Source organism: Hylobates moloch, unplaced genomic scaffold, assembly GCF_009828535.3.
Source record: "Hylobates moloch isolate HMO894 unplaced genomic scaffold, HMol_V3 SCAFFOLD_13, whole genome shotgun sequence".
Taxonomy (NCBI): domain Eukaryota; kingdom Metazoa; phylum Chordata; class Mammalia; order Primates; family Hylobatidae; genus Hylobates; species Hylobates moloch.
In genome coordinates this window covers 1,507,423-1,529,863 of record NW_026652288.1, presented here as the reverse complement: position 1 = coordinate 1,529,863, position 22,441 = coordinate 1,507,423, and the positions used below count along the sequence as shown (strand labels likewise).

At 52.2% G+C, this 22,441-nt stretch overlaps 1 protein-coding gene across 15 annotated transcripts in view; it reads left to right on the top strand.

Moving 5' to 3' along the window:
* Window positions 1–22,441, top strand: part of MYT1L (myelin transcription factor 1 like) — a 532,891-nt gene that overhangs the window by 481,852 nt on the left and 28,598 nt on the right. For all 15 annotated transcript variants that reach the window (XM_032172073.2, XM_058426326.1, XM_032172071.2 and 12 more), the window contains 2 exons: window positions 2,843–2,926; window positions 4,299–4,520. In XM_032172073.2, the coding sequence (XP_032027964.1) occupies window positions 2,843–2,926; window positions 4,299–4,520 (306 nt within the window). The remainder of the gene's footprint in view (window positions 1–2,842; window positions 2,927–4,298; window positions 4,521–22,441) is intronic.

Sequence of the window (22,441 nt, the reverse complement as noted above, 5' to 3'; positions counted from 1 at the left end):
GAGCCCAGCCTCTGTGGTGGGGTCAGGGGCTCGGCTTCACCCACAGCAATCCTACATCTGGGGAGATGGGATCCTGGGTAGGACTCCGTAATTCTCCCTGGGTAAGACACTTTAATTCTCCCTGGGTAGGATACCGTAATTCTCCCTAGGAAGGACACCATAATTCTCCCTGGGTAGGACACCATAGTAATTCTCCCTGGGTAGGACACCGTAGTAACTCTCCCTGGATAGGACACCGTAGTAACTCTCCCTGGATAGGACTCCATAATTACTCCAGACCGTAGTAATTCTCCCTGGGTAGGACTCCATAATTCTCTCCGGGTAGGACTCCATAATTCTCCCTGGGTAGGATACCGTAATTCCCCGCTTGGTTCCTCTTTTCTTCATTCATGCATTGAATCACCCGCTCCGTGCAAGGCGTCGGGCTAGGAACTGGGGAACCGCGGATGAACACTTGCATGGTTTATACTCCCAGGAATCGCCTCTCAGAGGAGCCTGTAGAGGAGAGAACCGTGCGAGCCTGCAGCGGCCGCACTGTGAGGACAGCCCGGCCCAGGCCTCTTGCAGGATGCAGAGGCCACGCAGCTGGGAACGAGCCACAGACGAGGCAGGGACATCGGTGAGCCCGAAGGATGGCGGCAAGGGTTGCAGGGAGAGCCCAGCGAGGATGGCGGGGCCTACGAGTCGCGTGCAGGAACTTGGGCCCCCCTGAGGAAGTGAAGAGCCTCGGATGATGCTAAAGCGCTGGCCTGGAGGGTTCCCAGCCCGAGGGCCTGTTCTAGCACCGTGTGCCTGGAAGCGGAAGCGCACGGAAGCGCCTGGAAGCGGAAGCGCCTGGAAGCGGAAGCTGGACAGACGAGGGGAGGCCTTGGGTGTGACATCAACGGAACCTGAGGGAAGCAAAACTCAGCAAGGACACACCCGGTCTGCTGGCCTGGGGCTTTGGATTGGTGACGTGGACGATGAGTCTAATTTTGGGGCATCCGAGCAGTTGTGCGGCGGTCAGTGGGGTGCGAGGGTGGACGTGAAGTCAACCCACGCTGGCCTCAGAGCCCCAGGGACCTGCAGGCAGGTCAGGAGCCAGAGGCCGGGGCGGGGGCGGAGGAGGCCGCGGGAGGAACAGGGAAAGGTCGGCGGCAGCACTGGCCGGCCCTTCTCCAGATTCCCTCCTTTAAGAGGGCGGGGAGAAGAAAGGCCCTAGAGGCACCGAGCTCCGGCGCCCTGGCCTGGCCTTTTCTTTCCTCTTCCTGTGAAGAGCCAGACAGGGGAAGGGGCAGGGGGATTCCCGGCTGGCTCCAGCAGGTGGGGCAGCAGGGGCCTGGGAGTGAAGGTGCTGCGGGGCCTGACAACCTCCCTTCTGCCCAGACACAAACCCTGAACCCTCTCACACCCGCCTGTGCTGAGGTGCTGCCCCCACCTGAAGCGGGAGGACGATCGCCAAGGCCTGGGAGGCGGGATGGAGCCTCCCTTTAGGGGACTGAGCACTTCCTCCTGGGAATCTTGCGTGTTTCCAAGGATCAGAACTGACCAAGAAAACTAACCCCGAGCTCAGGAAAGCCAGGGAGAACAGTGGCCTCCCACCTGGACCCACCCGTGTGCCAGCGCCAGGCCTGCGATTTCCACAGGACCCAATGGCATGGCAGGAGATTGCCCAATTTCTGGTTCTTCCATTCTTTTCCAAAAATCCCATTTGTTTTATATATTATTTTATGTGGTGTGTATGTGTGTGTATATTTCTGCTCCAGCTGAAAAAATTCCTTTTACAAACATGTCCAAAGTCTCTGTACCCAAGAGGCTGAAAATTAAATAAAATAGGCGTGTCCAGCTCCCACTCACCCGTCTGCGGGCACAACCCGAAGCCTGGAATAAGTCACTAGCCCATCACTGTCTCCCAAGACATGAACCTGAGATGGGAGTGCTTGGGAAGCTGCTGTGAGAGACAGAGTCCCCAAGAATGAGGCTGGGAGGCTTTCTTCTGTCATGTTCACCCCTGACATGCACACGTCCGTGTGCACTCGCTCGCACGCTCTCTGCCAACAAAACCTCCCCCAGCATCTTTCCTGGTGACTCCTGACTGCTTCTGCCCCCTCCCGGTGGACCAGTTTCTCTCCCGTTCACAGCATCCTAGCCCACCCCAGTCTCCCAACTTTCTTGAAAGGGGACTGACGGTGCCTAGAGCCTTGGAGAGGACACAGGGAAAGAACTCTTCTGAATTTTGACTTTTATGTCCAGAAGCACAGGTTTTGGAGAGAATCAAGTCACAGCGTCGTCGGTTAAGAAAGCTCACTGGGGTAGATTACGAGGTCAGGAGATCAAGACCATCCTGGCTAACACAGTGAAACCCTGTCTCTACTAAAAAATACAAAAAATTAGCCAGGTGTGGTGGCGGGCACCTGTAGTCCCAGCTACTCGGGAGGCTGAGGCAGGAGAATGGCATGAACCAAGGAGGTGGAGCTTGCAGTGAGCCGAGATTGTGCCACTGCACTCCAGCCTGGGCGACAGAGCCAGACTCCATCTCAAAAGAAAAAAAAGAGGCCGAAGCGGGTGAATCACGAGGTCAGGAGATCGAGACCATCATGGCTAACACAGTGAAACCCCGTCTCTACTAAAAAATACAAAAAATTAGCAGGGCGTGGTGGCGACCGCCTGTAGTCCCAGCTACTTGGGAGGCTGAGGCAGGAGAATGGTGTGAACCCAGGAGGCGGAGCTTGCAGTGAGCCGAGATCGCGCCACTGCACTCCAGCCTGGGCGACAGAGCGAGACTCTGTCTCAAAAAAAAAAAGAAGAAAGCTCACTGAAATCAACGGTGTGGGGTGCTTTCTGAACCGTGTTTCTTATTTAGCCTTTCAGGTTGCCCGAGAGCAAAGAAAAGCGGTATCAGGATAGCACAGAGCAAAGAAGATAAAGAAGATCAAGAGCCCATCAGGTATGAGCACCAGTGGGGCTTTGAACCATAGCAGGGCTGCCATGTGGGGACGAGGCATTCAAGCAAAGCAAGTGTACATCAACAAGAAAAAGAGACAGCAGGTCTTAGTGGCCATTCTTTGAGATTTCCACAAATGCAAGGTCAGATAACTTAGACCCAAACCAAAGCACATCTGCTGATTGGCTGAAAAGTTACACGGGCTGTCCAGCAATGTGAGGTTCCGTGTAACCCAAATCTCAAAAAATAGCCTTCCCTCTTCTCTTGGTGGGAAAAGCAGCTGAATTCTTGGGAATGGCAGATTGGTGAACGCTCCTGAAGGTACTAAATACAACACCACAAGCGCATGTTTCACTGGTATTCTGGCTTATAAAAATAGTTTAGTTATACCCTGCCTTGCTCTAAGGCACGGCTTGGGGCCGCAGTGGACACTGAGCTTGGAGCCTGTGACTACTGCTGGGCTGCCAAAGGGGGTGTTTGTCCCCATCCCATGCCAGCCATGCCTGGACCCCAGAAACCCACACAGTAAACCTCACTTCACATCCCCAGAAAAAAAATGTTAATTAAAACAAAATAAAAATGAATTAAAGCATAAATTATTCAAATAAATTAAGATTTGTCAAAATAAATGGGTAATGCAAATTCTGAGGAATGTGAACTTTTCTGTTAATAAAAACAATGCAGGCAAACTCACCACTCAGGACACATGAGGAGCGCTTAGGCCAGGCCCTGCCTCCTTCAGGCGCCTCTGCCGCCCTGGTGTGTGTCTTGGTCCTGCCATTCACAAGTTCCCAGGAACACACCTGCCCCATGTCCCTGTGTCGGCACGATTCCAGGAGACTTCATGAGATGTCTCTGCAGCTTAGGATCTTCTCTAGCTGGAAGGGCATTTTAAGGCCTCCAGAAGACACGGCCAGACAAATAAACGTCTTCTAGCTCTTGAGAAAAGCACAAAACAGCCTCTTTAAAAATAATGCCAAAACATCTTATTGACTTTGCATTTTTTCCACCTGAAAAGCCATGGTTCTGTCCCAAAGTGGTGTCTTTTAAACACACGCTTGTGTAGCTGCAGGTGCCTGCGTGGTCTTTTGTGTGCTGAACCCATCAGTCCCCACGAGGCACATACACTTTGTTCCAGAAAATCCTTCCATCTGCAGTGGGTCAGGCCTTCTGCGCAGGTGAAATAGTTCAGTGTTCCACTAGGTGGTGTCTTTTAGTGACTTTTCTTTCTTTCTCTTTTTTCTTTTCCTTCTGCCCAGCCAGGAGGGCATGGTTATTCTTTTCTTCTTCATGCCGGGTTATTCTGACTTTGTTACAGAAGCCACCAGCTGACGGTGGCCAGACAACAAAGTGTGTCCCCTCTGCCTGCCTGCAGGTGTCCAGTCCCCGGGTGCGACGGCCAGGGCCACATCACTGGGAAGTACGCATCCCATCGCAGTGCCTCCGGGTGCCCCTTGGCAGCCAAGAGGCAGAAAGACGGGTACCTGAATGGCTCCCAGTTCTCCTGGAAGTCGGTCAAGACGGAAGGCATGTCCTGCCCCACACCAGGGTGCGACGGCTCAGGCCACGTCAGCGGCAGCTTCCTCACACACCGCAGGTGAGTGGCCGCGTCTGCGGGACCCTGGCTGGGATGGTGCCGCCGAGAGCCGAGCCGACTGGCGTGGCTGGTTATGACGGCAGCAGATGCCGGCTTCTCCCGTCACCCGTGTTTAGAAAGAAAAGGCTGGAAACTATCCTGCCAACCTAACAAAATTCAAAGGTTTGGGGACAGCGTTGAAACATCTTCAACTTACATTAGGGAGCCCAGCCTCCTTCAGCCCCATCTGTAGATGACCACAGCAGTTTTCCATTTTTAAAATTAGAATCCACAGTAAGATACAGATTTTCATTTAAGACATGCACATGAGTATCTTTAGGTTTAGTTACTTATTTCACCCTAAATTCACAGGCAGGCCTCACTGCGGGAAAGAGGATGGCATTTGGCACGGTGGCTCCTGGTGAATGCCTGCACCAAAGGTGCATGAGAAAATTCCCAAAACACCCCATCAACCTCATTCATTTCTATTTGCTTCATTTAAAAAGAAATACATGCAGTTAGATTATCTTAGGAGAGGCCCATTCTGTGCAGTCAGATGGTGCAGTCGGTCCCTCTGTGGGGAGTGAAGACCTGGGATGGGACCCGTCTCCAAGGCTGACAGCACCCATTACACTCGGCGTCCCTCAGCTTCCTTGAGGAGGCGGAGGGGAAGATACACACATCACAGGTATGATGTGAAGGTCATACCCTTTGGGGAGATGTACAATGGTTTCCTTTCTGCTGCCCTACATGCCACTTTCTACGAAAATCACACAGGCGCCTCAAATCCATCTCAAACACAGAATGAACAAAGGGGTGTGCAGATTACAGGAATAAAGGCATGTTCAGTAATAGGTGACTCTGACCCTTAAATGTTAAGGAAGATTTTTTTTTAATTATTAAAGAAATTCCTGCTCAGGTAGAAAATTCAAGCAATATAAATGGGTTTAAAGAGAAAAATTGGCCGGGCACAGTGGCTAACACCTGTAATCCCAGCACTTTGAGAGGCCGAGGTGGGCAGATCACCTGAGGTCAGGAGTTTGAGACCAGCCTGGCCAACATGGTGAAACCCCATCTCTACTAAAAATACAAAAATTAGCTGGGTGTGGTGGCGCATGCGCCTGTAATCCCAGCTATTCAGGAGTTTGAGGCAGGATAGTCGCTTGAACCCGGGGGACGGAGCTTGCAGTGAGCCGAGATTGCACCACTGCACTCCAGCCTGGGTGACAGAGCAACACTGTGTCTCATTAAAAACAAAAAACAAAAAAAAACACAAAAACAACAAAAAAAAGAGAGAAATGGAATGTCCTTTTCCTGACCTAATCCCTTCTCAAAGGCAGGCAGATCCTGTCTTCTCTCGAACTGAAAAGCACCCCTATTTATACACATGGATCTCAGTGTCTCCCAGAACCCTGCGTGAGGACAGGGGCCTCAGCTGCTCACCAGGATCACCCAGGGCCCAGCAGGCAGGGCGTTCCTCGTTAGGTGCACAGAACCCTAGGGTGTCAGGGAGCCGCCTCACCCTCCCCAGTGAGCCTGCTCCTGCACGTGCCACCCGCTGTCCTGTCCAGGTTTGATTGTTACAAAGAACTCTGCGTGAACGTCCTTGTGCACACAACTCCATGTCCTCGTGCAAGCAGATCTTCAGGATATATTCCTGGAGTGTATATATATATATATATATTCCTGGAATGCTAGCTTTAAAATTTTGACAGATCGTGCCAAAATGCCCTCCAATAAAGTGTCTACTTTCCCAAACCTTTTACCATTAATAAAATGTTTAAAAATTTTATAAAAACCCTGCCCATTTGACCTATGAGTAAGGATTTGTATGTTTCGCTAACCTGACACAAATGAAACAATTCCATCTTCTTACGTGAGCATTTCTGCACTCCAGGGATGACACTGGTTCAGAGCTGCGTCTGCGGAACCTGGTGCTTTAGCTTACTTCCTGCTGAGAGTTTGCCCATTTGATTTAAGCAGCAAATACCAGGTGCCGGATGAATGCTGTTCCCTCCCACTCCCCAGCCTCTGGTTGCATTGTATGTTAGGGTCAGAGGACAGCCCTCCACCAAGATCTCTGTCCTGCCGCTTGTTCCATGGGGGAGGGCTTAGAGCTTAGGAGCCACTGAGGTGGGAAGCAGGACCCCACCCCATGTCGCCCCTTCCCAAATGCCAGGCACGAATTTCTGCTGCTAGACCCTCACCCACACACCTCTGTCTACTCTCTTGCCAGCCTCACCTCAATTTCCACCCTTCCCTGTTTCTTTTCTCCGAAGGGGAGCCTCTTCCCCAGGGTCCCTGGCACAGAGTGGAAAGCATATTGAAATGCATGCTCTGGCATCGACAAGCTGATGGAAACTTGGGGGCACAGGCTGATGAATATTGGGGTACAGGCTGATGGAATATTGGGGACAGGCTGATGGAATATTGGGGTGCAGGCTGATGGAATATTGGGGACAGGCTGATGGAATTTTGGGATGCAGGCTGATGGGATCTTGGGGTGCAGGCTGATGGAATCTTGGGGTATAGGATGATGGAATATTGGGGCAGGTTGATAGAATTTTGGGGTGCCGGCTGATGGAATTTTGGGGTGCAGGCTGGTCAAATTTGGGGGCACAGGCTGATGGAATGTTGGGGTGCCGGCTGATGGAATCTTGGGGTTCAGGTTGATGGAATCTTGGGGTTCAGGCTGATGGAATCTTGGCAGGTTGATGGAATCTTGGGGTGCACATTGATGGAATCTTGGGGTGCAAGTTGATGGAATCTTGGGGTGCAGGCTGATGGAGTATTGGGGGCAGGCTGATGGAATCTTGGGGTACAGGCTGATGGAATCTTGAGGGGCAGGCTGATGGAATATTGGGGTGCAGGCTGATGGATATTGGGGTGCAGGAATACTGGGTGCAGGCTGATGGAATCTTGGGCCACAGGCCACGTTAGTGAGTAAAATCACAGCTTACAGGCCCATGTTACTCGTAGAATTTGCCATGCTAGAAGCTCCCTTCTCTGGAAAGCTGTATGCCTCTCACTTCCCTCCCACCTGGTTGCCACCCACCCTTGCCCCAGGACTCAGCACCTCCTCTTTCAGGATCCCAGGTCCCTGGAGGGCCCACAGAAGTCCAGGTGTGATGGAAATGAGTACAGCTGCCCGTGCCCTACCTAGCCTGCAGGGCCACAGCTTGATGGGAAAGGCCCCAGGCTCCAGCCCTGGATATCAGTATTCACGTGCGGGATGCAGAGGCGGAAATGTCAGCATGCCGGGGCGGCTCCTGCTAGAACCCTGCCATGGGCTGGCTGAGCTGCACGGAAATGTTGACACTCCTCCGTTTTACTAAAAAGCACCACCAGAACTCTCTGAACTGCTGGCTTTGGCGACCTCCGAGGAGGAAAGGGGACCTCCCTGTGTGTCACAGGGCTCTGGGCATGTTTGCCCAGTGACCAGCAGCCCTGTTTGTGCAGCAAAGGAAAACCGGAGCAGTGGCACAAGGGGAAAGGGGCAGTCCAGGCCTGAGTACACTGGACCTGGGTTCTGTTCTGTTCTGTTTTTATAGTTATGGTAAAATATTAACATAATGCATGGAATTTACCATCTCACCCATCTTCAGGTGTATGGTTCAGTAGTGTTAGGTATACAGATGGTCCTCGGCTTACAATTTTTCGATCTTACAGTGGTACAAGAGCAATACACACTTGGTAGAAATGGTGCTTTGAGTATCCATGCAACCATTCTTTTTCACTTTCATACAGTATTCAATAAATTACATGAGATATTCAACACTTCTGTATAACTGGGCCTTGTGTAAGTAGTTGACTCTGCCCAGCTGTAGGCTGATATAAGTGTTCTGAGTGCATTAAAGGTGGGCTAGGCTAAGCTATGTTGTTGAGTCAGTACAAGTATTAAATGCATTTTTGACTTAAAATATTTTCAAGATACAGTATTTTCAACTTAAGATGGCTTTATGGGGATGCTGACCCCGTGGTATGTGGAGTACTTGTATCCATCCCCATGGTATGTGGAGGAGTACCTGCATCCATCCCCGTGGCATGTGGAGGAGTACCTGTATCTATCCCCGTGGTATGTGGAGGAGTATCTGTGTCCATCCCCGTGGTATGTGGAGGAGTACCTGTATCCATCCCCGTGGTATGTGGAGGAGTACCTGTGTCCATCCCGTGGTATATGGAGGTATCTGTATCCATCCCCGTGGTATGTGGAGGAGTACCTGTGTCCATCCCCGTGGTATATGGAGGAGTACCTATGTCCATCCCCGTGGCATGTGGAGGAGTACCCCGTGGTATGTGGAGGAGTACCTGTGTCCATCCCCGTGGTATATGGAGGAGTACCTGTGTCCATCCCCGTGGCGTGTGGAGGAGTACCCCGTGGTATGTGGAGGAGTACCTGTATCCATCCCCGTGGTATGTGGAGGAGTACCTGTGTCCATCCCCGTGGTATGTGGAGGAGTACCTGTGTCCATCCCCGTGGTATGTGGAGGAGTACCTGTGTCCATCCCCGTGGCATGTGGAGGAGTATCTGTATTCACACTGTTGTGGAACTGATCTCTCCAACTCTTCCATCTCCATTGAAACACTGTCTCCATTCAACACTGACTCCCCTTTCCTCAGCTGCCTAGCCCCTGGCACCCACACTGTGCTTTCTGCCTCTGTGAATCTGATGTTTCTAGGGACCTCCTATAAGTAGAATCCCATGAGGTTTGCTTTTTTGTGACCGTCCTATTTCATGGAGCCCCATGTTCTCAAGGTTGTAGCACATGTCCGAGCTTCCTTCCCTTTTGAGACTGAATAATATTCCATCATGTGTTGACCATGGTTTTTCTCTGTTGAGCAAGCCTTCATCAATTTTATTAGATCGACAGAATATTATTTTCTGAAAGTGTAATAATATTAATACCTGGCAAGAACACAGCTAAGTGCACAGAAATACACGCATTAGAAAGTCTCAGACATTTCTCTTTCCTGGGAAGCCCTGGCCTTGCCCAGACTGCCAGGACTGCCTGGTGGTTTTCCCAAGCCTGGTTAGCAGAAGCCTCCCACAAAGCCCCCACGGGCACGTCCAGATTGGAATTTGGAGGCCCGTGTGCATCCCACCCACTGTGCAAACAAAGCAGCGGTTAGAAGCAGCAGCAAGAACAGATTGAAACAGAAGTTGCCTGTTTTATTTCTCTTTTACCCCAAACTGTGACAATCTAGCCAGATGATGAAGAACTGCTTTCGAGCAGGTGCCAAAATAGAAACAGTAGAGGAAGCAGGAAACAATGTCCATGGTTTGGGGCCCTGCTCACATGCCCAGCCCACTCCCGGCCCCGGGTCTCAGACCTGACAGGAGCCCCTGGTCATCCACCCCATTTGCTGTGAAATTGTTTCCACTTCACTTCGTGGGGAGTCCTGGCGCAGCCGCTGTTCTTTCCGCGTTGAGGGTTAGGCAGGAGGGCTCCTTTCCCCGATCCTGTTCCCTGAGCTGAGTCATGTCTGAAAAAAGCAGAATTGATGTAAGAGAAATAGAAAACATTTTATCTTTAGGGTTGGCGAGGTCTTTCTAGAAAAGCAATGTCTAAGATTAAAAGTCAAGGCCCCATCCCGGCTCCTGGGCACAAGCATATGTGGTGCCATGACCTTCGGGGCAGATGCCATGTTGTGATTGTAAAAGCCCCTATGATGAGACCCTCAGGTCAGATGTAAAGGCCAACCCCTCCCAGAAATGAGGGGGAGAACTGGAGGCACATGGAGAAGCCCAGGACGGAGGAGTCAGGGAGAATTCTACAACAACAGAAGTCAGGTAGAAAATGTTGATTTTATACATGAGGAAGCGGCAGAGTGGACAGCTCAGGACAGGAAGGTGTCCTCAGTCCCAGTGAACACAGACTGAGGACAGTACCAGGCCATGACCAGGGACCATGAGGCCCATGCAGACCCCCAGCAAGTGTTCTGGACAGGTGCTAAGGCCGAGCCACACAGCAGACGCGGCAGAGCCTAGGGTGGCGATGGTGAGTGAGACCTAACGCTCACTCCCCAAGCCCAGAACCTCACAGTGAGGGAACAGACTCACATAAGAGCCTCGGATGCGGGCACTGGGGCAAGGCCAACCACGGGACAGATGCAATGCCACTGGCGCACACTGTGGGGGACACTGGCTTTAAACTCAGAGAAATCTGAGGAGGCTTCCTAGAAACTTGAGAGCTTTGGGGTCTGTGCCCAAGGAGAGCTCAACCTGCAGCTCACCCTCCCCTAAGCCCCCGACGGACGTGTCATTCATTCATCTCATTCGGCCGACACAGACAGACATGCCTCCACCAGCATCAATGATCTCCATCCAGGTCTGGTTTACAAAGTTGAGTACCGTGGCCTGCTCTTTAGAGGAGAGAAGAGACCATCTTGTAGAGAATGCTGTGGACTGGGGTGAAGGAGGTTACAGATGCTGCAACATAGTGCCAGGCCAGCGATCAGCAACACAGGGGAGAAATGTCTAGTCCAGATGGGGGAACAGGCCAGGGCCCTTCAGGAGCCAAGAGAGGAGCTGAATTTTGAAAAAAGGCACAGCTCACCACAGGGAGGAAGGTGACATTGAGGGCTTTAAGTGACTCTTGGAGTCTGGGCTTTGAATGCACCACCTTGGTGGCCGTGGAGGAGAGCTGGAATGGATGGGCAGGCAGACACGTGGAGCCATTCCCACAGACCCAAGTGAGGCGTGATGAGGGCTGGACCTCAGACATGAAAGGAAGGACAGATTAGAGGACTGTTTAGGAAACAGAACCAGCAGGGCCTTGTGGGTGAACCCTGGCAGGAGAGGTGGCCCCCGCCCCAGCAGCTGCACAGGTGGCAATGCTGGCAGTTGGGAACACAAGGAAAGAATGAAGCCTTGACCGCCATGGGGATCTTAGTCTGCTCAGCTGTCACAACAAAATACCCTAGGTCAGGTGGCTTGAACAACTGACCTCTATCCCCTGTCCCTGGGCCAGAAGTCTGAGATCAGGTTCCAGCTGATCTGGTTTCTGGGGAGGCCTCTTTTCCTGGTCGGCAGACAGGGGCCTTCTCACTGTGTCCTCACGAGGCAGGGAGAGAGCAGGCTCACTGGCATCTCCTCTTATAAGGACTCTGATCCCATCAGATCAGGACCCCACCCTTACAAGCCCGTTTACATGAATTACTCCCTTAGAGGCCCCAGCTCCAAACACACCCAGGGGTTAGGGCTTCAACACAGGAACCTCGAGGGACACAAATGCTCACACCATAAAAGTGGGGAAAGATGGTGATTGCATTTTAAATACGTGAGCTTGAGATTCTGTGGGACTTTGAAGTGGGAATATCCACCAAGCAGCTGGTAACGGGCCTCGGGAAGTGTCTGAGGGAGAGCCGCGTAGGAGTCGGGAATCGGCAGCACTCAGGTCACACTTGACCCTGCAGGTTCACCCCGGGACCAGGGGTCCAGGGGGAAGAGCATCAGCAAAGACACCCCCGGGAGACACACACATTTTGTGACAGGTGGAGGCGGAGAGGCCGTGATGAAGACGGAGCTGCATGGTGGCATTAGGGGAGCCAGGCGCCATGATGTGCAGAAGCTTCCAAAGAAAAGAACACACACAATACTGGGAAAGTGGCGAGAGGCCGGTGTGATGGAGAGTTCAAAACGATGCTGGGCTCGTTTGGGGCATTGGCTGTGGGAATGCAACCGAGGCATTTTGTGGAGAGTTTAGGGAAAAGATCAGGCACCAAAACCAGACTGAGATAGGACGAGAGTCGGATGGAAAGTTCAGGGGATCATAGAGGACACGACTAATGGTTCTAGAAACGCAGACCGGATGAGAGGGGAGGAACGACGTTGGCAGTAGCTGGAAAGGCGCAGTAGTGGGCAGGACCTCACAGGCAGAGAGAAATGTGGGTCTGGGCTTTGTCTGAAGAGGAGAAACCAAGAGGAAGAAATGGGTTAAAGATACAGAAGGCGGCAGCCATACCAGGTGGAGACAGATCTTGGTGGAGATCAGGAAGCCACAGAGAAGTTGGACAAATGTGGACGTAACTGCATTGGGGAGCCGGGGGTCCTCGGAGCAGAGCCCCATCTGCTCCATCTGGACAAGGACTTCACAGGAGTCGTTCACACATGCGTCGGGCACCTGAGTGGGGCTGCAGGGTGTGGTGGTGTCTGGGACACCTTTAGGAGAGGGGATTCCAGGGGAATCACAGCCATGCCACGGACACACAGGGAATTGGAGACCACGTGTTGGCCACTGGAGGGAAGGGCACGCTTTTGTCCCCAACACTCAGCTGTCAGGGTGTGGGGAAGACAGCAGCGTGGGAGCCGTACTTCAGCCCCAGTGACATGCAGGTGCATGCGGGAGGTGCAGAGGGAGCAGCGCCAGGCCACCAGCCACCAAGGGGCAATGAAATGTGGAGGATCCTGTGAGGGAGGCCGCAGCCGGCCGGCAGAGGACAGAGCAAGGAGGCACACTCCACAGTTCCCCTAGGCCCAGTGAAGAGGCTCCTGAGGGAAGGACTCCTGCCACGCTCCACAGTTCCCCAGGCCTGGCCCTGCTCCTGTCCCGGGGAGCATCTCCTCCTAGCCATCCTGAGCTGCCTCGTCGCCATGGTGTTTCACACCTGTGAGCCCTTCGGGGTGCCGAGGACACCCTTTCCTCCATCTCCCCATCTGCCATGTGATGCCTCCTCATCTTCCAGACAATGTCAGTGGAGGCTGCTCAGGGCTTATTATGGGCCACACAGAGCTCTAAGCACCTCCGCATACCAACCTTCTTAATCCTCACAGCAGCCTGAAGAAATGGGCTCTGTAATTATCCCTGTTTTAAAGATCAGGACATTGAGGCAAAGAGAAGAGAACTTCCTGCCTGGGGTCCTGTGAGTGACGGAGCCAGGGCTCAGGTCCAGGCTGCCTGACCCCCCGTGAGCGACTCCTTTGCACTATCTCATCTCTCCCTGACTCTGATCCCTGTGATGATCTTGGTGAAACTGCCCCAGCCTCCTTTCTGCAGACACTGTCCCTTCTCTTTCTGCCCAATACTGAGTAGCTGCAACATCCGTCACGCTCCACTGCAATGTCTGTGTGTGGGGACCTTTGTTCCTTCCTGCACATCCGTGGCACCTTGTTCGGCGCTGCACACAACAGCTCCTAAGAAAAGTTTTCATGCACCATTGACTCAATACATTTTCTAAGAGGAGATTGAAGACTGTGTTTAAACAGGAAACAGCCGTGTGTTCACTGGGTGCAGATGTGAGGAACCTAGGGCCTGCTAGGAGACAGGTGCAATTCACAGGTGTATGGGAAGGTCGATTCACAGGTGTATGGGAAGGTTGGAAGGTGAGAGATTCTAGTCCAGCAAAAGGAGTCAGGAGGTAAAGGTGGGGGAGAGGGAACCAGAGAGTGCTCTGTCCAGTCCTCAGCACTCCCAGAGGTGAGAGGCCCAACGCCATCTTCATGGGAGATCCTCACCAAGCGCTGGGCAGCCCGTAGATGCAGGGAGGATGGGGCAGAAGAGGGAGGGAAGTGGAGGGAGGACCTCTGCAGCTGTTGAGCCTTCTGTCTCATGTGCAGTGCCCTGAGCGTCCTTTTTTGCCACCACTTCAGTTCTCACTGCACTTCAGTGAAATTTAGGAAGATTCTAAAGTTCTAACTCTGAAAAACAAATATTTTTAGAAGTAACTCATATCTTAAGAGTTTTGTCCAACATACATTTTTTAAAGTCCTTTCCTAGGCCCTCTTAAAACCTTTTCTGTCTGGAACATGTGAATTGTTCTATTTATTTTTTGGTTCCTCTCTAGTCCATGAGAAATGAGAACATAACCTTTTATAGAATGTTTGTCTTGCTTGATATATCTCAAGGGAATTGTTGCAAAAATAAGTCACCATATTGAGTAATTACCATGTGAGCTATTTTTTAAATCAATCGTTTAATTTAATGGAAGATTAGTGAGAATAGGCTGACGGCCATGACAAACACACTTCAAACTATTTGAGCAGAGCTGAGGTCTACACACATCACAGTGCTGGACAGGCAACAGGGAGAAGGGCTCTGGCACCTTCAACACACTTTCGAAGGGCTGTTTTTATTCCATGACAGAGAGAGGAAGAGAACGTGGAAGATCCCAAGAGGGAGGTGTTTAGGGTCTGGGTCTGGAGGAGCACACCTTACCTCTTTCTCATTCCATCTGTAAAACCCACCCCACAGTGTCACCTAACACTGGGAAGCTGGGAATTCCGTAAGTAAATCCTGCCCCAAGGTGTCACCTACCATTAGGGAAGCTGGGAATTCCGTAAGTAAATCCTGCCCCAAGGTGTCACCTACCATTAGAGAAGCTGGGAATTCCATAAGTAAATCCTGCCCCAAGATGTCACCTACCATTAGGGAAACTGGGAATTCCATAAGTAAAACAGGCCCCCCAGTGTCACCTGGCACCAGGAAGCTGGGAATATGGTCTCCCGGGATCCCAAACAGGACGCCTTTGTGCTCTCTTGCCTCTCTGTGGTGCTGAGTAGCCATAGTTTTTACAGAACACAGGTAAACATTCAACCAACATGCCCTGCGATCTGTGTGGTCCTGTTTTAGAGATGAGGGAACTGACTCGGAGGGCAAGCCACGCTCCCGGATGCATTGCCAGTAGGGAGAGATGCTGGGGCTTCTCCAGGGCTGCCGGGCCTCGTTTGTGGACACACCCGTGCGATCCAGGACAAGACTCTCAGGGCGCAGGGCGTCCACAGCGAGCACGCAGCTCGTCTACTAGGATTCTGGTTTTGATCTCAGGACAGATCACTAGCTGGTGTCTGGAGGTGTGGGGAAGTACCGTGAGGGGACCCTCCCCAGCTGTCCTCTCTAGCAGGGGTGCCCTGCCTCTGGATCCCCAGGAGGGTGGTTCCTCGTCTGCCAGTTGTGTGGAGGGGAGGGGTCCTTGCTCTCCCTTTCATGGACGAGGACTGGCCACCCTGTCCAGAGACCAGATATATAGACAGGGCACACTCAGGAGGTTCCAGTTGCTCTGTACTGAAGTCTCTGATGATGATTCCAAATTCCATATCATCAGGGAATAAAGATTTTGTGTGTCAGCAATGCTGATCCCTGCTATAGACAGAGCCCTGGGGCTGTGTCACCTCAGAATGTTCCTCCAGGACTCTCCTGGTGCTCCCTGGATGCTCCCCTTTTCCCAACCAGGGAGGTCCCCTCAACTCTCTGAGATCCCCTTCTAGGCAGAGAGTGGCGGGAATGAGGACCACATTGCCAGGGGCTCTTCCAGGCCCAGTGGGAGCTTTCTGTTTGACCCAGGCATGTTTCAATAGCATACCTTGTTTTATAACACAGGAAGAAAGTTCTCCTGAGCCCTGGGTCCCTCTGTGATCTGCAGGAGGTAGAAGGGAGGGTGGCCCCAGCCCAGGAGTCAATGCAGCACAAGGGAGGGAGACAGAGAGCATTTCCATCAGGGGCTGAACCCTGCCGTGCCCCAGCTCCTACAAAGCTCCATGCCCCCATTCTGGGCTGGCAGCCCCTCCCTATCAGCCCTTCAGTCATCCGGCCAGGTCACCACCTCAGGGAAAGGAGAGGAAGTGTTGCTGCGCTGTGTCCAGGCTGTGATCTCTAGTCCTGGAGGCCAGGCAGGTTGACCCATCCAGAGCCCCGCAGGATGGGGAGGGGTCTGGCGCGCCAGCAGGGGTGGGGATTGCTAAAGTGAGATCCTTACCAGGATGCGCCTCCTCCTGCATCTGCTCTGGAGAAAGCAGGACTCAGTGAGCCCCAACCCACCCCACTGCCTGCTCTCATGAGGAACCTCGCTTCTGAGAATTACATTCCCGACCCCCACCCCATGCTCCCCCTGCCCCCACGCCACTCCTGTGGAAAACTGGCCTTACTGAATCACTTTACAAGGAAGCCTTCAGGGACTTGACTTCTCTGACCTTTGGAGTCAGCTCCCTGCTCTGCCCCAGGCCCAGACGCCCTCCAAGGGAGCCCTCTGCTTTCCCTGACGCCGGCCCTGCACTGACCCGGTACCTGGTGCTGCCTCCCAAAAGCACCTCAGACCCTTTGCTTCTTTGACTTTAATCTCCATCTTTTAGTGTTTGACGGGAAGCAATTGGGAGGGAAAGAGTCAGATTCAACATCTGTCTTGAACTGTGAATCCCAAAGGGCCCAGTGAATAGCAGCAGTGAGAGGTGACATCTGGTCAACCTCCTCTGCCTGAAACAACCCAGTGTTCTGGCCCAGTGCTGACCGGGGTGGAGCGCAACCCTGCTTTGTTTCTGCAGGAAGATTCCCTCCTGAAGCACTCCCACATTCACCCGCCCTCCAGCCCTCCCCAGGGCCTGGCAAGCATTCAGCAGATGCTGAATGAAAGCACTGAGCTTCAGCAGCGCCCTCTGCACCAGCCCAGGAAGCCAAACTGTGTTCCATGCCCGAGCACCGTGCCAGTCTTCTAATTTGTTCTCCAAAGTGGCACAAAGCAGCTTAAACCCAGGCCCTTTTATTAGCTCAGTTTTCCCAGGGTGGAAGCCCAGGCTGGCCTAAGGGGGTCCTCTGCAGGTGGCATCCCCCCTGGAGCTCACAGTCTAGCTCAGTCTAACTCACAGCTCATGCGGGTTCCTGGCAGAACTCAGGTCCTGAGCTTGCAGCCGTCAGGCCCGACTGTCCTGCTGGACGTTGGGCAGAGTCGTCCTCCGCGGATGAGGTCCCCAGGTCCTGGCCACACAGCCGGTGGCCTCACCGCTTGGCAGCTGGGCTGGGGTCTCATAGGATGTCACCCCATCATGGGAGCGATGACTGTACTATGTTCGCAGGGCCACCCACACTCAAGGACAGAGGCCCACGCACGGCAGGTGCACACGGGGAGACTTTGGGGCCACCTTAGGATTCTGCCCACTGGAAGGGGGCTATCCAGCCACTGCGCTAGGATCTTCAGAGAAATGAAAATGTCAAGACAGTCTCTGTCCCAAGAAACTTAGCCTGTTACAATTTTATAGGGAAAACCAATATACAAACAAAAAATTAACAATACAAACAAATAGGATCATTCTTATATCCAATAAAGAGATGGGGAATCTGATCTTTTAAAAGCAAGTTCCCATAAGTGAATTAATCTCAATTAAACAAACAAACAAAAAACTTTGACATTCTCATAATTAGTGTGAAGCTAAGGCTGTAATTCCGATCCTTTGATTTCTCCAAATAATTTCTAATAGACATAATATTACTTGATTTTTAAGGGAAGAGTAAGTAGGTTTTCAGGAGTATGCCAACTTTTAAATAGAATTATGTTATAATATGTAAATTCTACCAATGTATCTGTTTTCTGTAACTGAACTGATTTCTGTCTTCTCCTCCACTGTATGGTGAGAGCTTGCTCACCATGACCTAGGTCGCTTGGTGCCTCCCCCCCATTTTCACCCCAGGTGCACCTTTGGGGCAAGTGGCAGCTCCTGGGGGTCCCCGTCCCGGCCAGAGCACCAGCGTCATGGGCGGCTCCTACACCTTCCCGGCTCCCAGCCTTGAGGCCTCTCTGTGTCTGTCGCCATCAGGAAGGCAGGGGAGTGGCGTGTCTGAGGTCTCTTTCCCCAGCTCCATGTTGCTCTCAGGGGAGAGGGAGAAAGTCTGGCTCTCAGGCACTCTCTGAGGACCCGCAGGCATCCAAACCCCTTACTCCTCTCCCTCCTCTCCTCTCCCTGCTCCGTCTCCTCCCTGGAGATTCCTCCGCCCGCTACCTGATGGGGATGCATCCTTCCAAATCTATGGCTGCTGCAAGGAGTTCCTCCTGTCTCTGGGATTTGGCATCCACAAAGCGAAGCCTTTGAAACGCAAATGCCTTTTTTGCCTCTAACAGCTGTTCCTTGAAGCACCAAATGCTAGCCAAAATGGTGGTAAAATGCATAAGAAGAACAAATTATGCATCGGCCTGGATACTGCGGAGTCCTCCCCCACTCTCTCCTCTGGACAACTCGCTGCATGGGTCCATCCCCTGAGTGCTGGTCAGTGCTCCCCAGAGGAGCTGCAGAGGGCAGTGTCCCGGCGCCACCCTCGCATGGCCTGGCCGGGGTGTCACAGGCTGGCCCCCGAGGTCTCACAGGGCCCAGGAAGCAAACTTCAGGACAAGAGCAGCTCAAAGGCAGAGGCCCGCACCCCTCTCCTCCCTGTGCTCAGCCTTCTCTGGGATCCAACCTCTCCTTCCAGGCTGGCGCTGACGTCCGACACGTTCTGGCCCCTGTCCTGCCAGCCTTCTCAGCACTCTGGGTTGGAAGGAACATTCCAGGAAGGCAGTATTTCCCATAGGACAGAGCGCCGTCCTGCTCTGCTGGGCACAAAATTACCTAACCCTAGAGCGACATGGAGAAAATACCAAACTGAATCTACATTACAGATTGTTGGAAGAATTAGTTGGGGTCATGTATCTAAAATGGTTAATGCAGGGTCCTAAGCATGGGAATATGTTTAGTAAGTCTAGTCTGCTATATTAGCTATTATTTAAATTTGTTCTATAGCAAGAATCGCTTTCTGTTTAGAATCCAAACTAAAAACATTCCCCAACCCCCATGGAGAGGGCTTGGCACTTTCCTTGAAAAGCCACTGAGCATCCCACATCACCTCTGCCCGGTGGTCCCGCTGGGGGGGAGGCGTGGCCTCATCCCATGGGTCGTGCCAGGGACAGCAAGGCCCAGGCCAACACTGTGCCACGTGATGGTCACTGGACACCCAAGACTACTCAGCTCTTGAAGTTTGGCCCCTGTGACAGAGAACTGACTTTTTAAAATTGTTTGATTTCAGTAAATATAAATGTTAATTTGACCACACAAGATGAGGGCCGCCACCATTGGCAGTGCAGGGCTGAACACGCTGCCAGCCACGGGTCTTCCTGCAGGCACCCAGCCTCATCATTGCTCCTCCCAGGAGCCTGACCCACCTGCAGGGCTGAACACGCTGCCAGCCACGGGTCTTCCTACAGGCACCCAGCCTCGTTGCTGCTCCTCCTAGGAGCCTGACGCAAGCCCTCCCTGCAGCCTTTGCTTCCCTCCTGGGGAGCTACTCAGAGGCTGCCCTCCAGCGTCAACCACAACCACTCCAGCCCGCTGCCTGCTCCCTCTTCCAGGACCCCGGAGCTGAAGCCCTGAGCCAGATAGGGTGGACCTGAGTGCCCCGAGTGGAGAGAAGGCTACAACTACAGCTGCCACAGCTATAGCTATGACAACAACGGCTGTAATCACAACCACAGTCACAGCAGCTATACAGCTGCAGCTCTGACAACTACAGCTACACAGCTACAGCTATGACAACAGCTGCAGCAGCCCTCACCACCACAACCATAACAGCCAGCACCACCAGCTGGGCACCCCTGCTGGGTCTGCCTGGGGAGGGCAAGCTGCCACAGGGCTGTGCAGCAGGACAGGTGTCTCCTCATTGATGATCTTCTCCTCCCACGTGTCAATGCCATTTGAGGAGCTTAGGGCAAAGGCTCACATTTGCAGAAGAGTTATGGTTCACATGTTAAAAAGAAAACGAGGTGCAATAAGGTCCCTTTCACAGGTGTGGGGGCCAGGCCATCAACATGTCCCTTCAGGAGACACAGCCAAGCCACAGCAGTGACAATGTTAACAGCTGAGCCTCCTGAGATGCAAGCAAAAGGAGAAACACAACCAAACATTTCCCTTCTTCTGCTAGGATTAGACTCAGTACTCGGCAGCAGGCAGCCCAAAAGGGGCCTTCACGGGAGAGGAGGGTTTCACTGTGGACACAGCAGCCGCCGTGAGGTGGTGGCTTCTGACTGCCAGGGGCCCAGATGCCTGGGTCCTGTGCCTTAGCCCTTGACACTTGGAGACCACCTCAGGGTGAGTTTGCTGCCACAATAGCCATCCTGTCCCTGGAGGAAGGAAGGGGCCCCTCTCAAAGGACACAGGCTGCAGGCCACGCTTCTGCCTCCGCCCTCAGACCCATGTGGTCCCAGGGCCAGCCCTCGCCATCGTGTGGCAGCCAGGTGCCTGCTGAGCACGCAGGAGCATCCCTGGGGAAGAGGGGCTGACAGTGGACACACCCTGCGCTCTCCAGGAAACAGACCCAACCCACACAAAGATGGCAGACACTTTGCAGAAAGGTGCACGTGTGTTCCTCAATACTGGGTTTATTAGGCATCTCTATTGGGAATCCTAGCCAAACTCTACAGACTGAAATCACATATATCTCCACTAAATCTTAAAACACTACTAAAATGACCCGCTCTCCCCTTATAAACCCACAAATATAATGCAACTAAATAACGAAATAAGGAAGGGAAGTGCAGGCCATCCCAACCAAAAGGCACTGGGAGCCGCCCAGCCCAAGCACACGTGGCTCAGGCCTCAGCTCCCTGCAGAGGAGCTGGCAGGGGAGGGAGAGGATGGGGGTGGAGAGAAAGAGTGAAGAAAACCCAGAAAAAGAGGAGTGAAGAGCGTGCAGAACCTCCATAGAAAAGAGGCTGGGACCTAGAGTGGGGATTCAGAGTTGGTCAGAAAACAGAGGACTAGTTGAACTGTCTAAGAGGGGTTCGACTCCTGGATGCCCTGCCACAGGCCTCCTTCTCTCTGGCAGAAGGATAAGCTAGAACAGAAGCTCTGGAGCTAGTCCTAGGAAGAGCTGGAAACAGGATGAGCTGTTGTACTGAAGATGGGAACGTCAAGTGAGATGGACGGGCCCCAAGGCCTTGGTCCCGTGTGGCTCCGGGAATCCAGCGGCTCCTCCTGCTCCTCTGCCTTCTCCACTCCCTGCCACTCCAGACAGAGCAGAGGCCTCTTCTCTAGAACCAACAGATTCAAGATAAAGGGCTTCCAGGCACCAGTGTCTGGGAAGTATTAGTGAACAGCCAAGGACTCCGGCCACTGAAGGCAAGCAGTAAACAACAGGGCGGAAACCAAGTAAACAAACCAGCCTTACCAGGGGGCAAAAAAAAGCTCAGAGGAAGCAGAAACATTTCTGCAAAGAGGAGCAATCTTTTTAAAAACCTATAATTTGTTATCAGACAGAAAAGAACAGAAAGAACATTAAAATATATTGTATTCATAACCCAAGAAACATTCAGAGAACACGAATATCTGTTTTAAAAAATAAATTAAAAGTTTACTTAGAAAGTTAAAATGTAAAATTGAGATAATGTCCCATAAATTATCAAGAGATGAGAAAAGAAGATGAAAGATTTTGTTAAAAAAAAATAGAGAAAGAATTCAGGAGCGTTAATAATCAACTAATAGGAGTTTCTGAAGAAGTAGAGCGAGTAGAGAAAATGGAAGAAAGAAAATTCCCAAAGAAAGAAATCAAGGAAAATCCCCATGGCAGAGATCTTGAGTTTTCAGATATAAAGGCCTCATTGAGTAGCCACGCAATCATGAAATGGTTCTGTGTCGTCCAGGGCTCTACCTGAGAAGCAGGACCAGTAGGATTTATATATGGATGGGTTCATCACCAGGAACTGGCTGACACCATCTGGGGCTGGCTCTGCAAGTCCAAAATCTGTAGGGCAGACAGGCAGCCTAGAAACTCTTGGTCAGAAGAAGTTCCATTCCACAGGGAGAATTTCTTCTTCCTCGGGGAAACCTTAGTTATGTTCTTAAGGTCTTTTGACTGCTTGAGTCCCACCCACTGAGAGTATTGAGAATAATCTCCTTACTTAAAGTCAACTAGGCCAAGTGTGGCGGCTCACACCTGTAATCCCAGTATTTGGGGAGGAGGAGGCAGGAGGATCACTTGAGCCCAAGAGTTTTAGACCAACCTGGGCAACATGGCAAGACATCATCTCTACAAAAAATTTAAAAATTAACCAGGCATGGTGGCACATCCTGTGGTCATAGCTATTTGGGAGGCTGAGGAGTGAGAATTGCTTGAGCCCAAGAGTTGGAGGCTACAGTGAGTATGATCATGCCACTGAACTCCAGCCTAGGTAACAACAGCAAAACCCTGTCTCAACAACAACAACGGCAACCGATG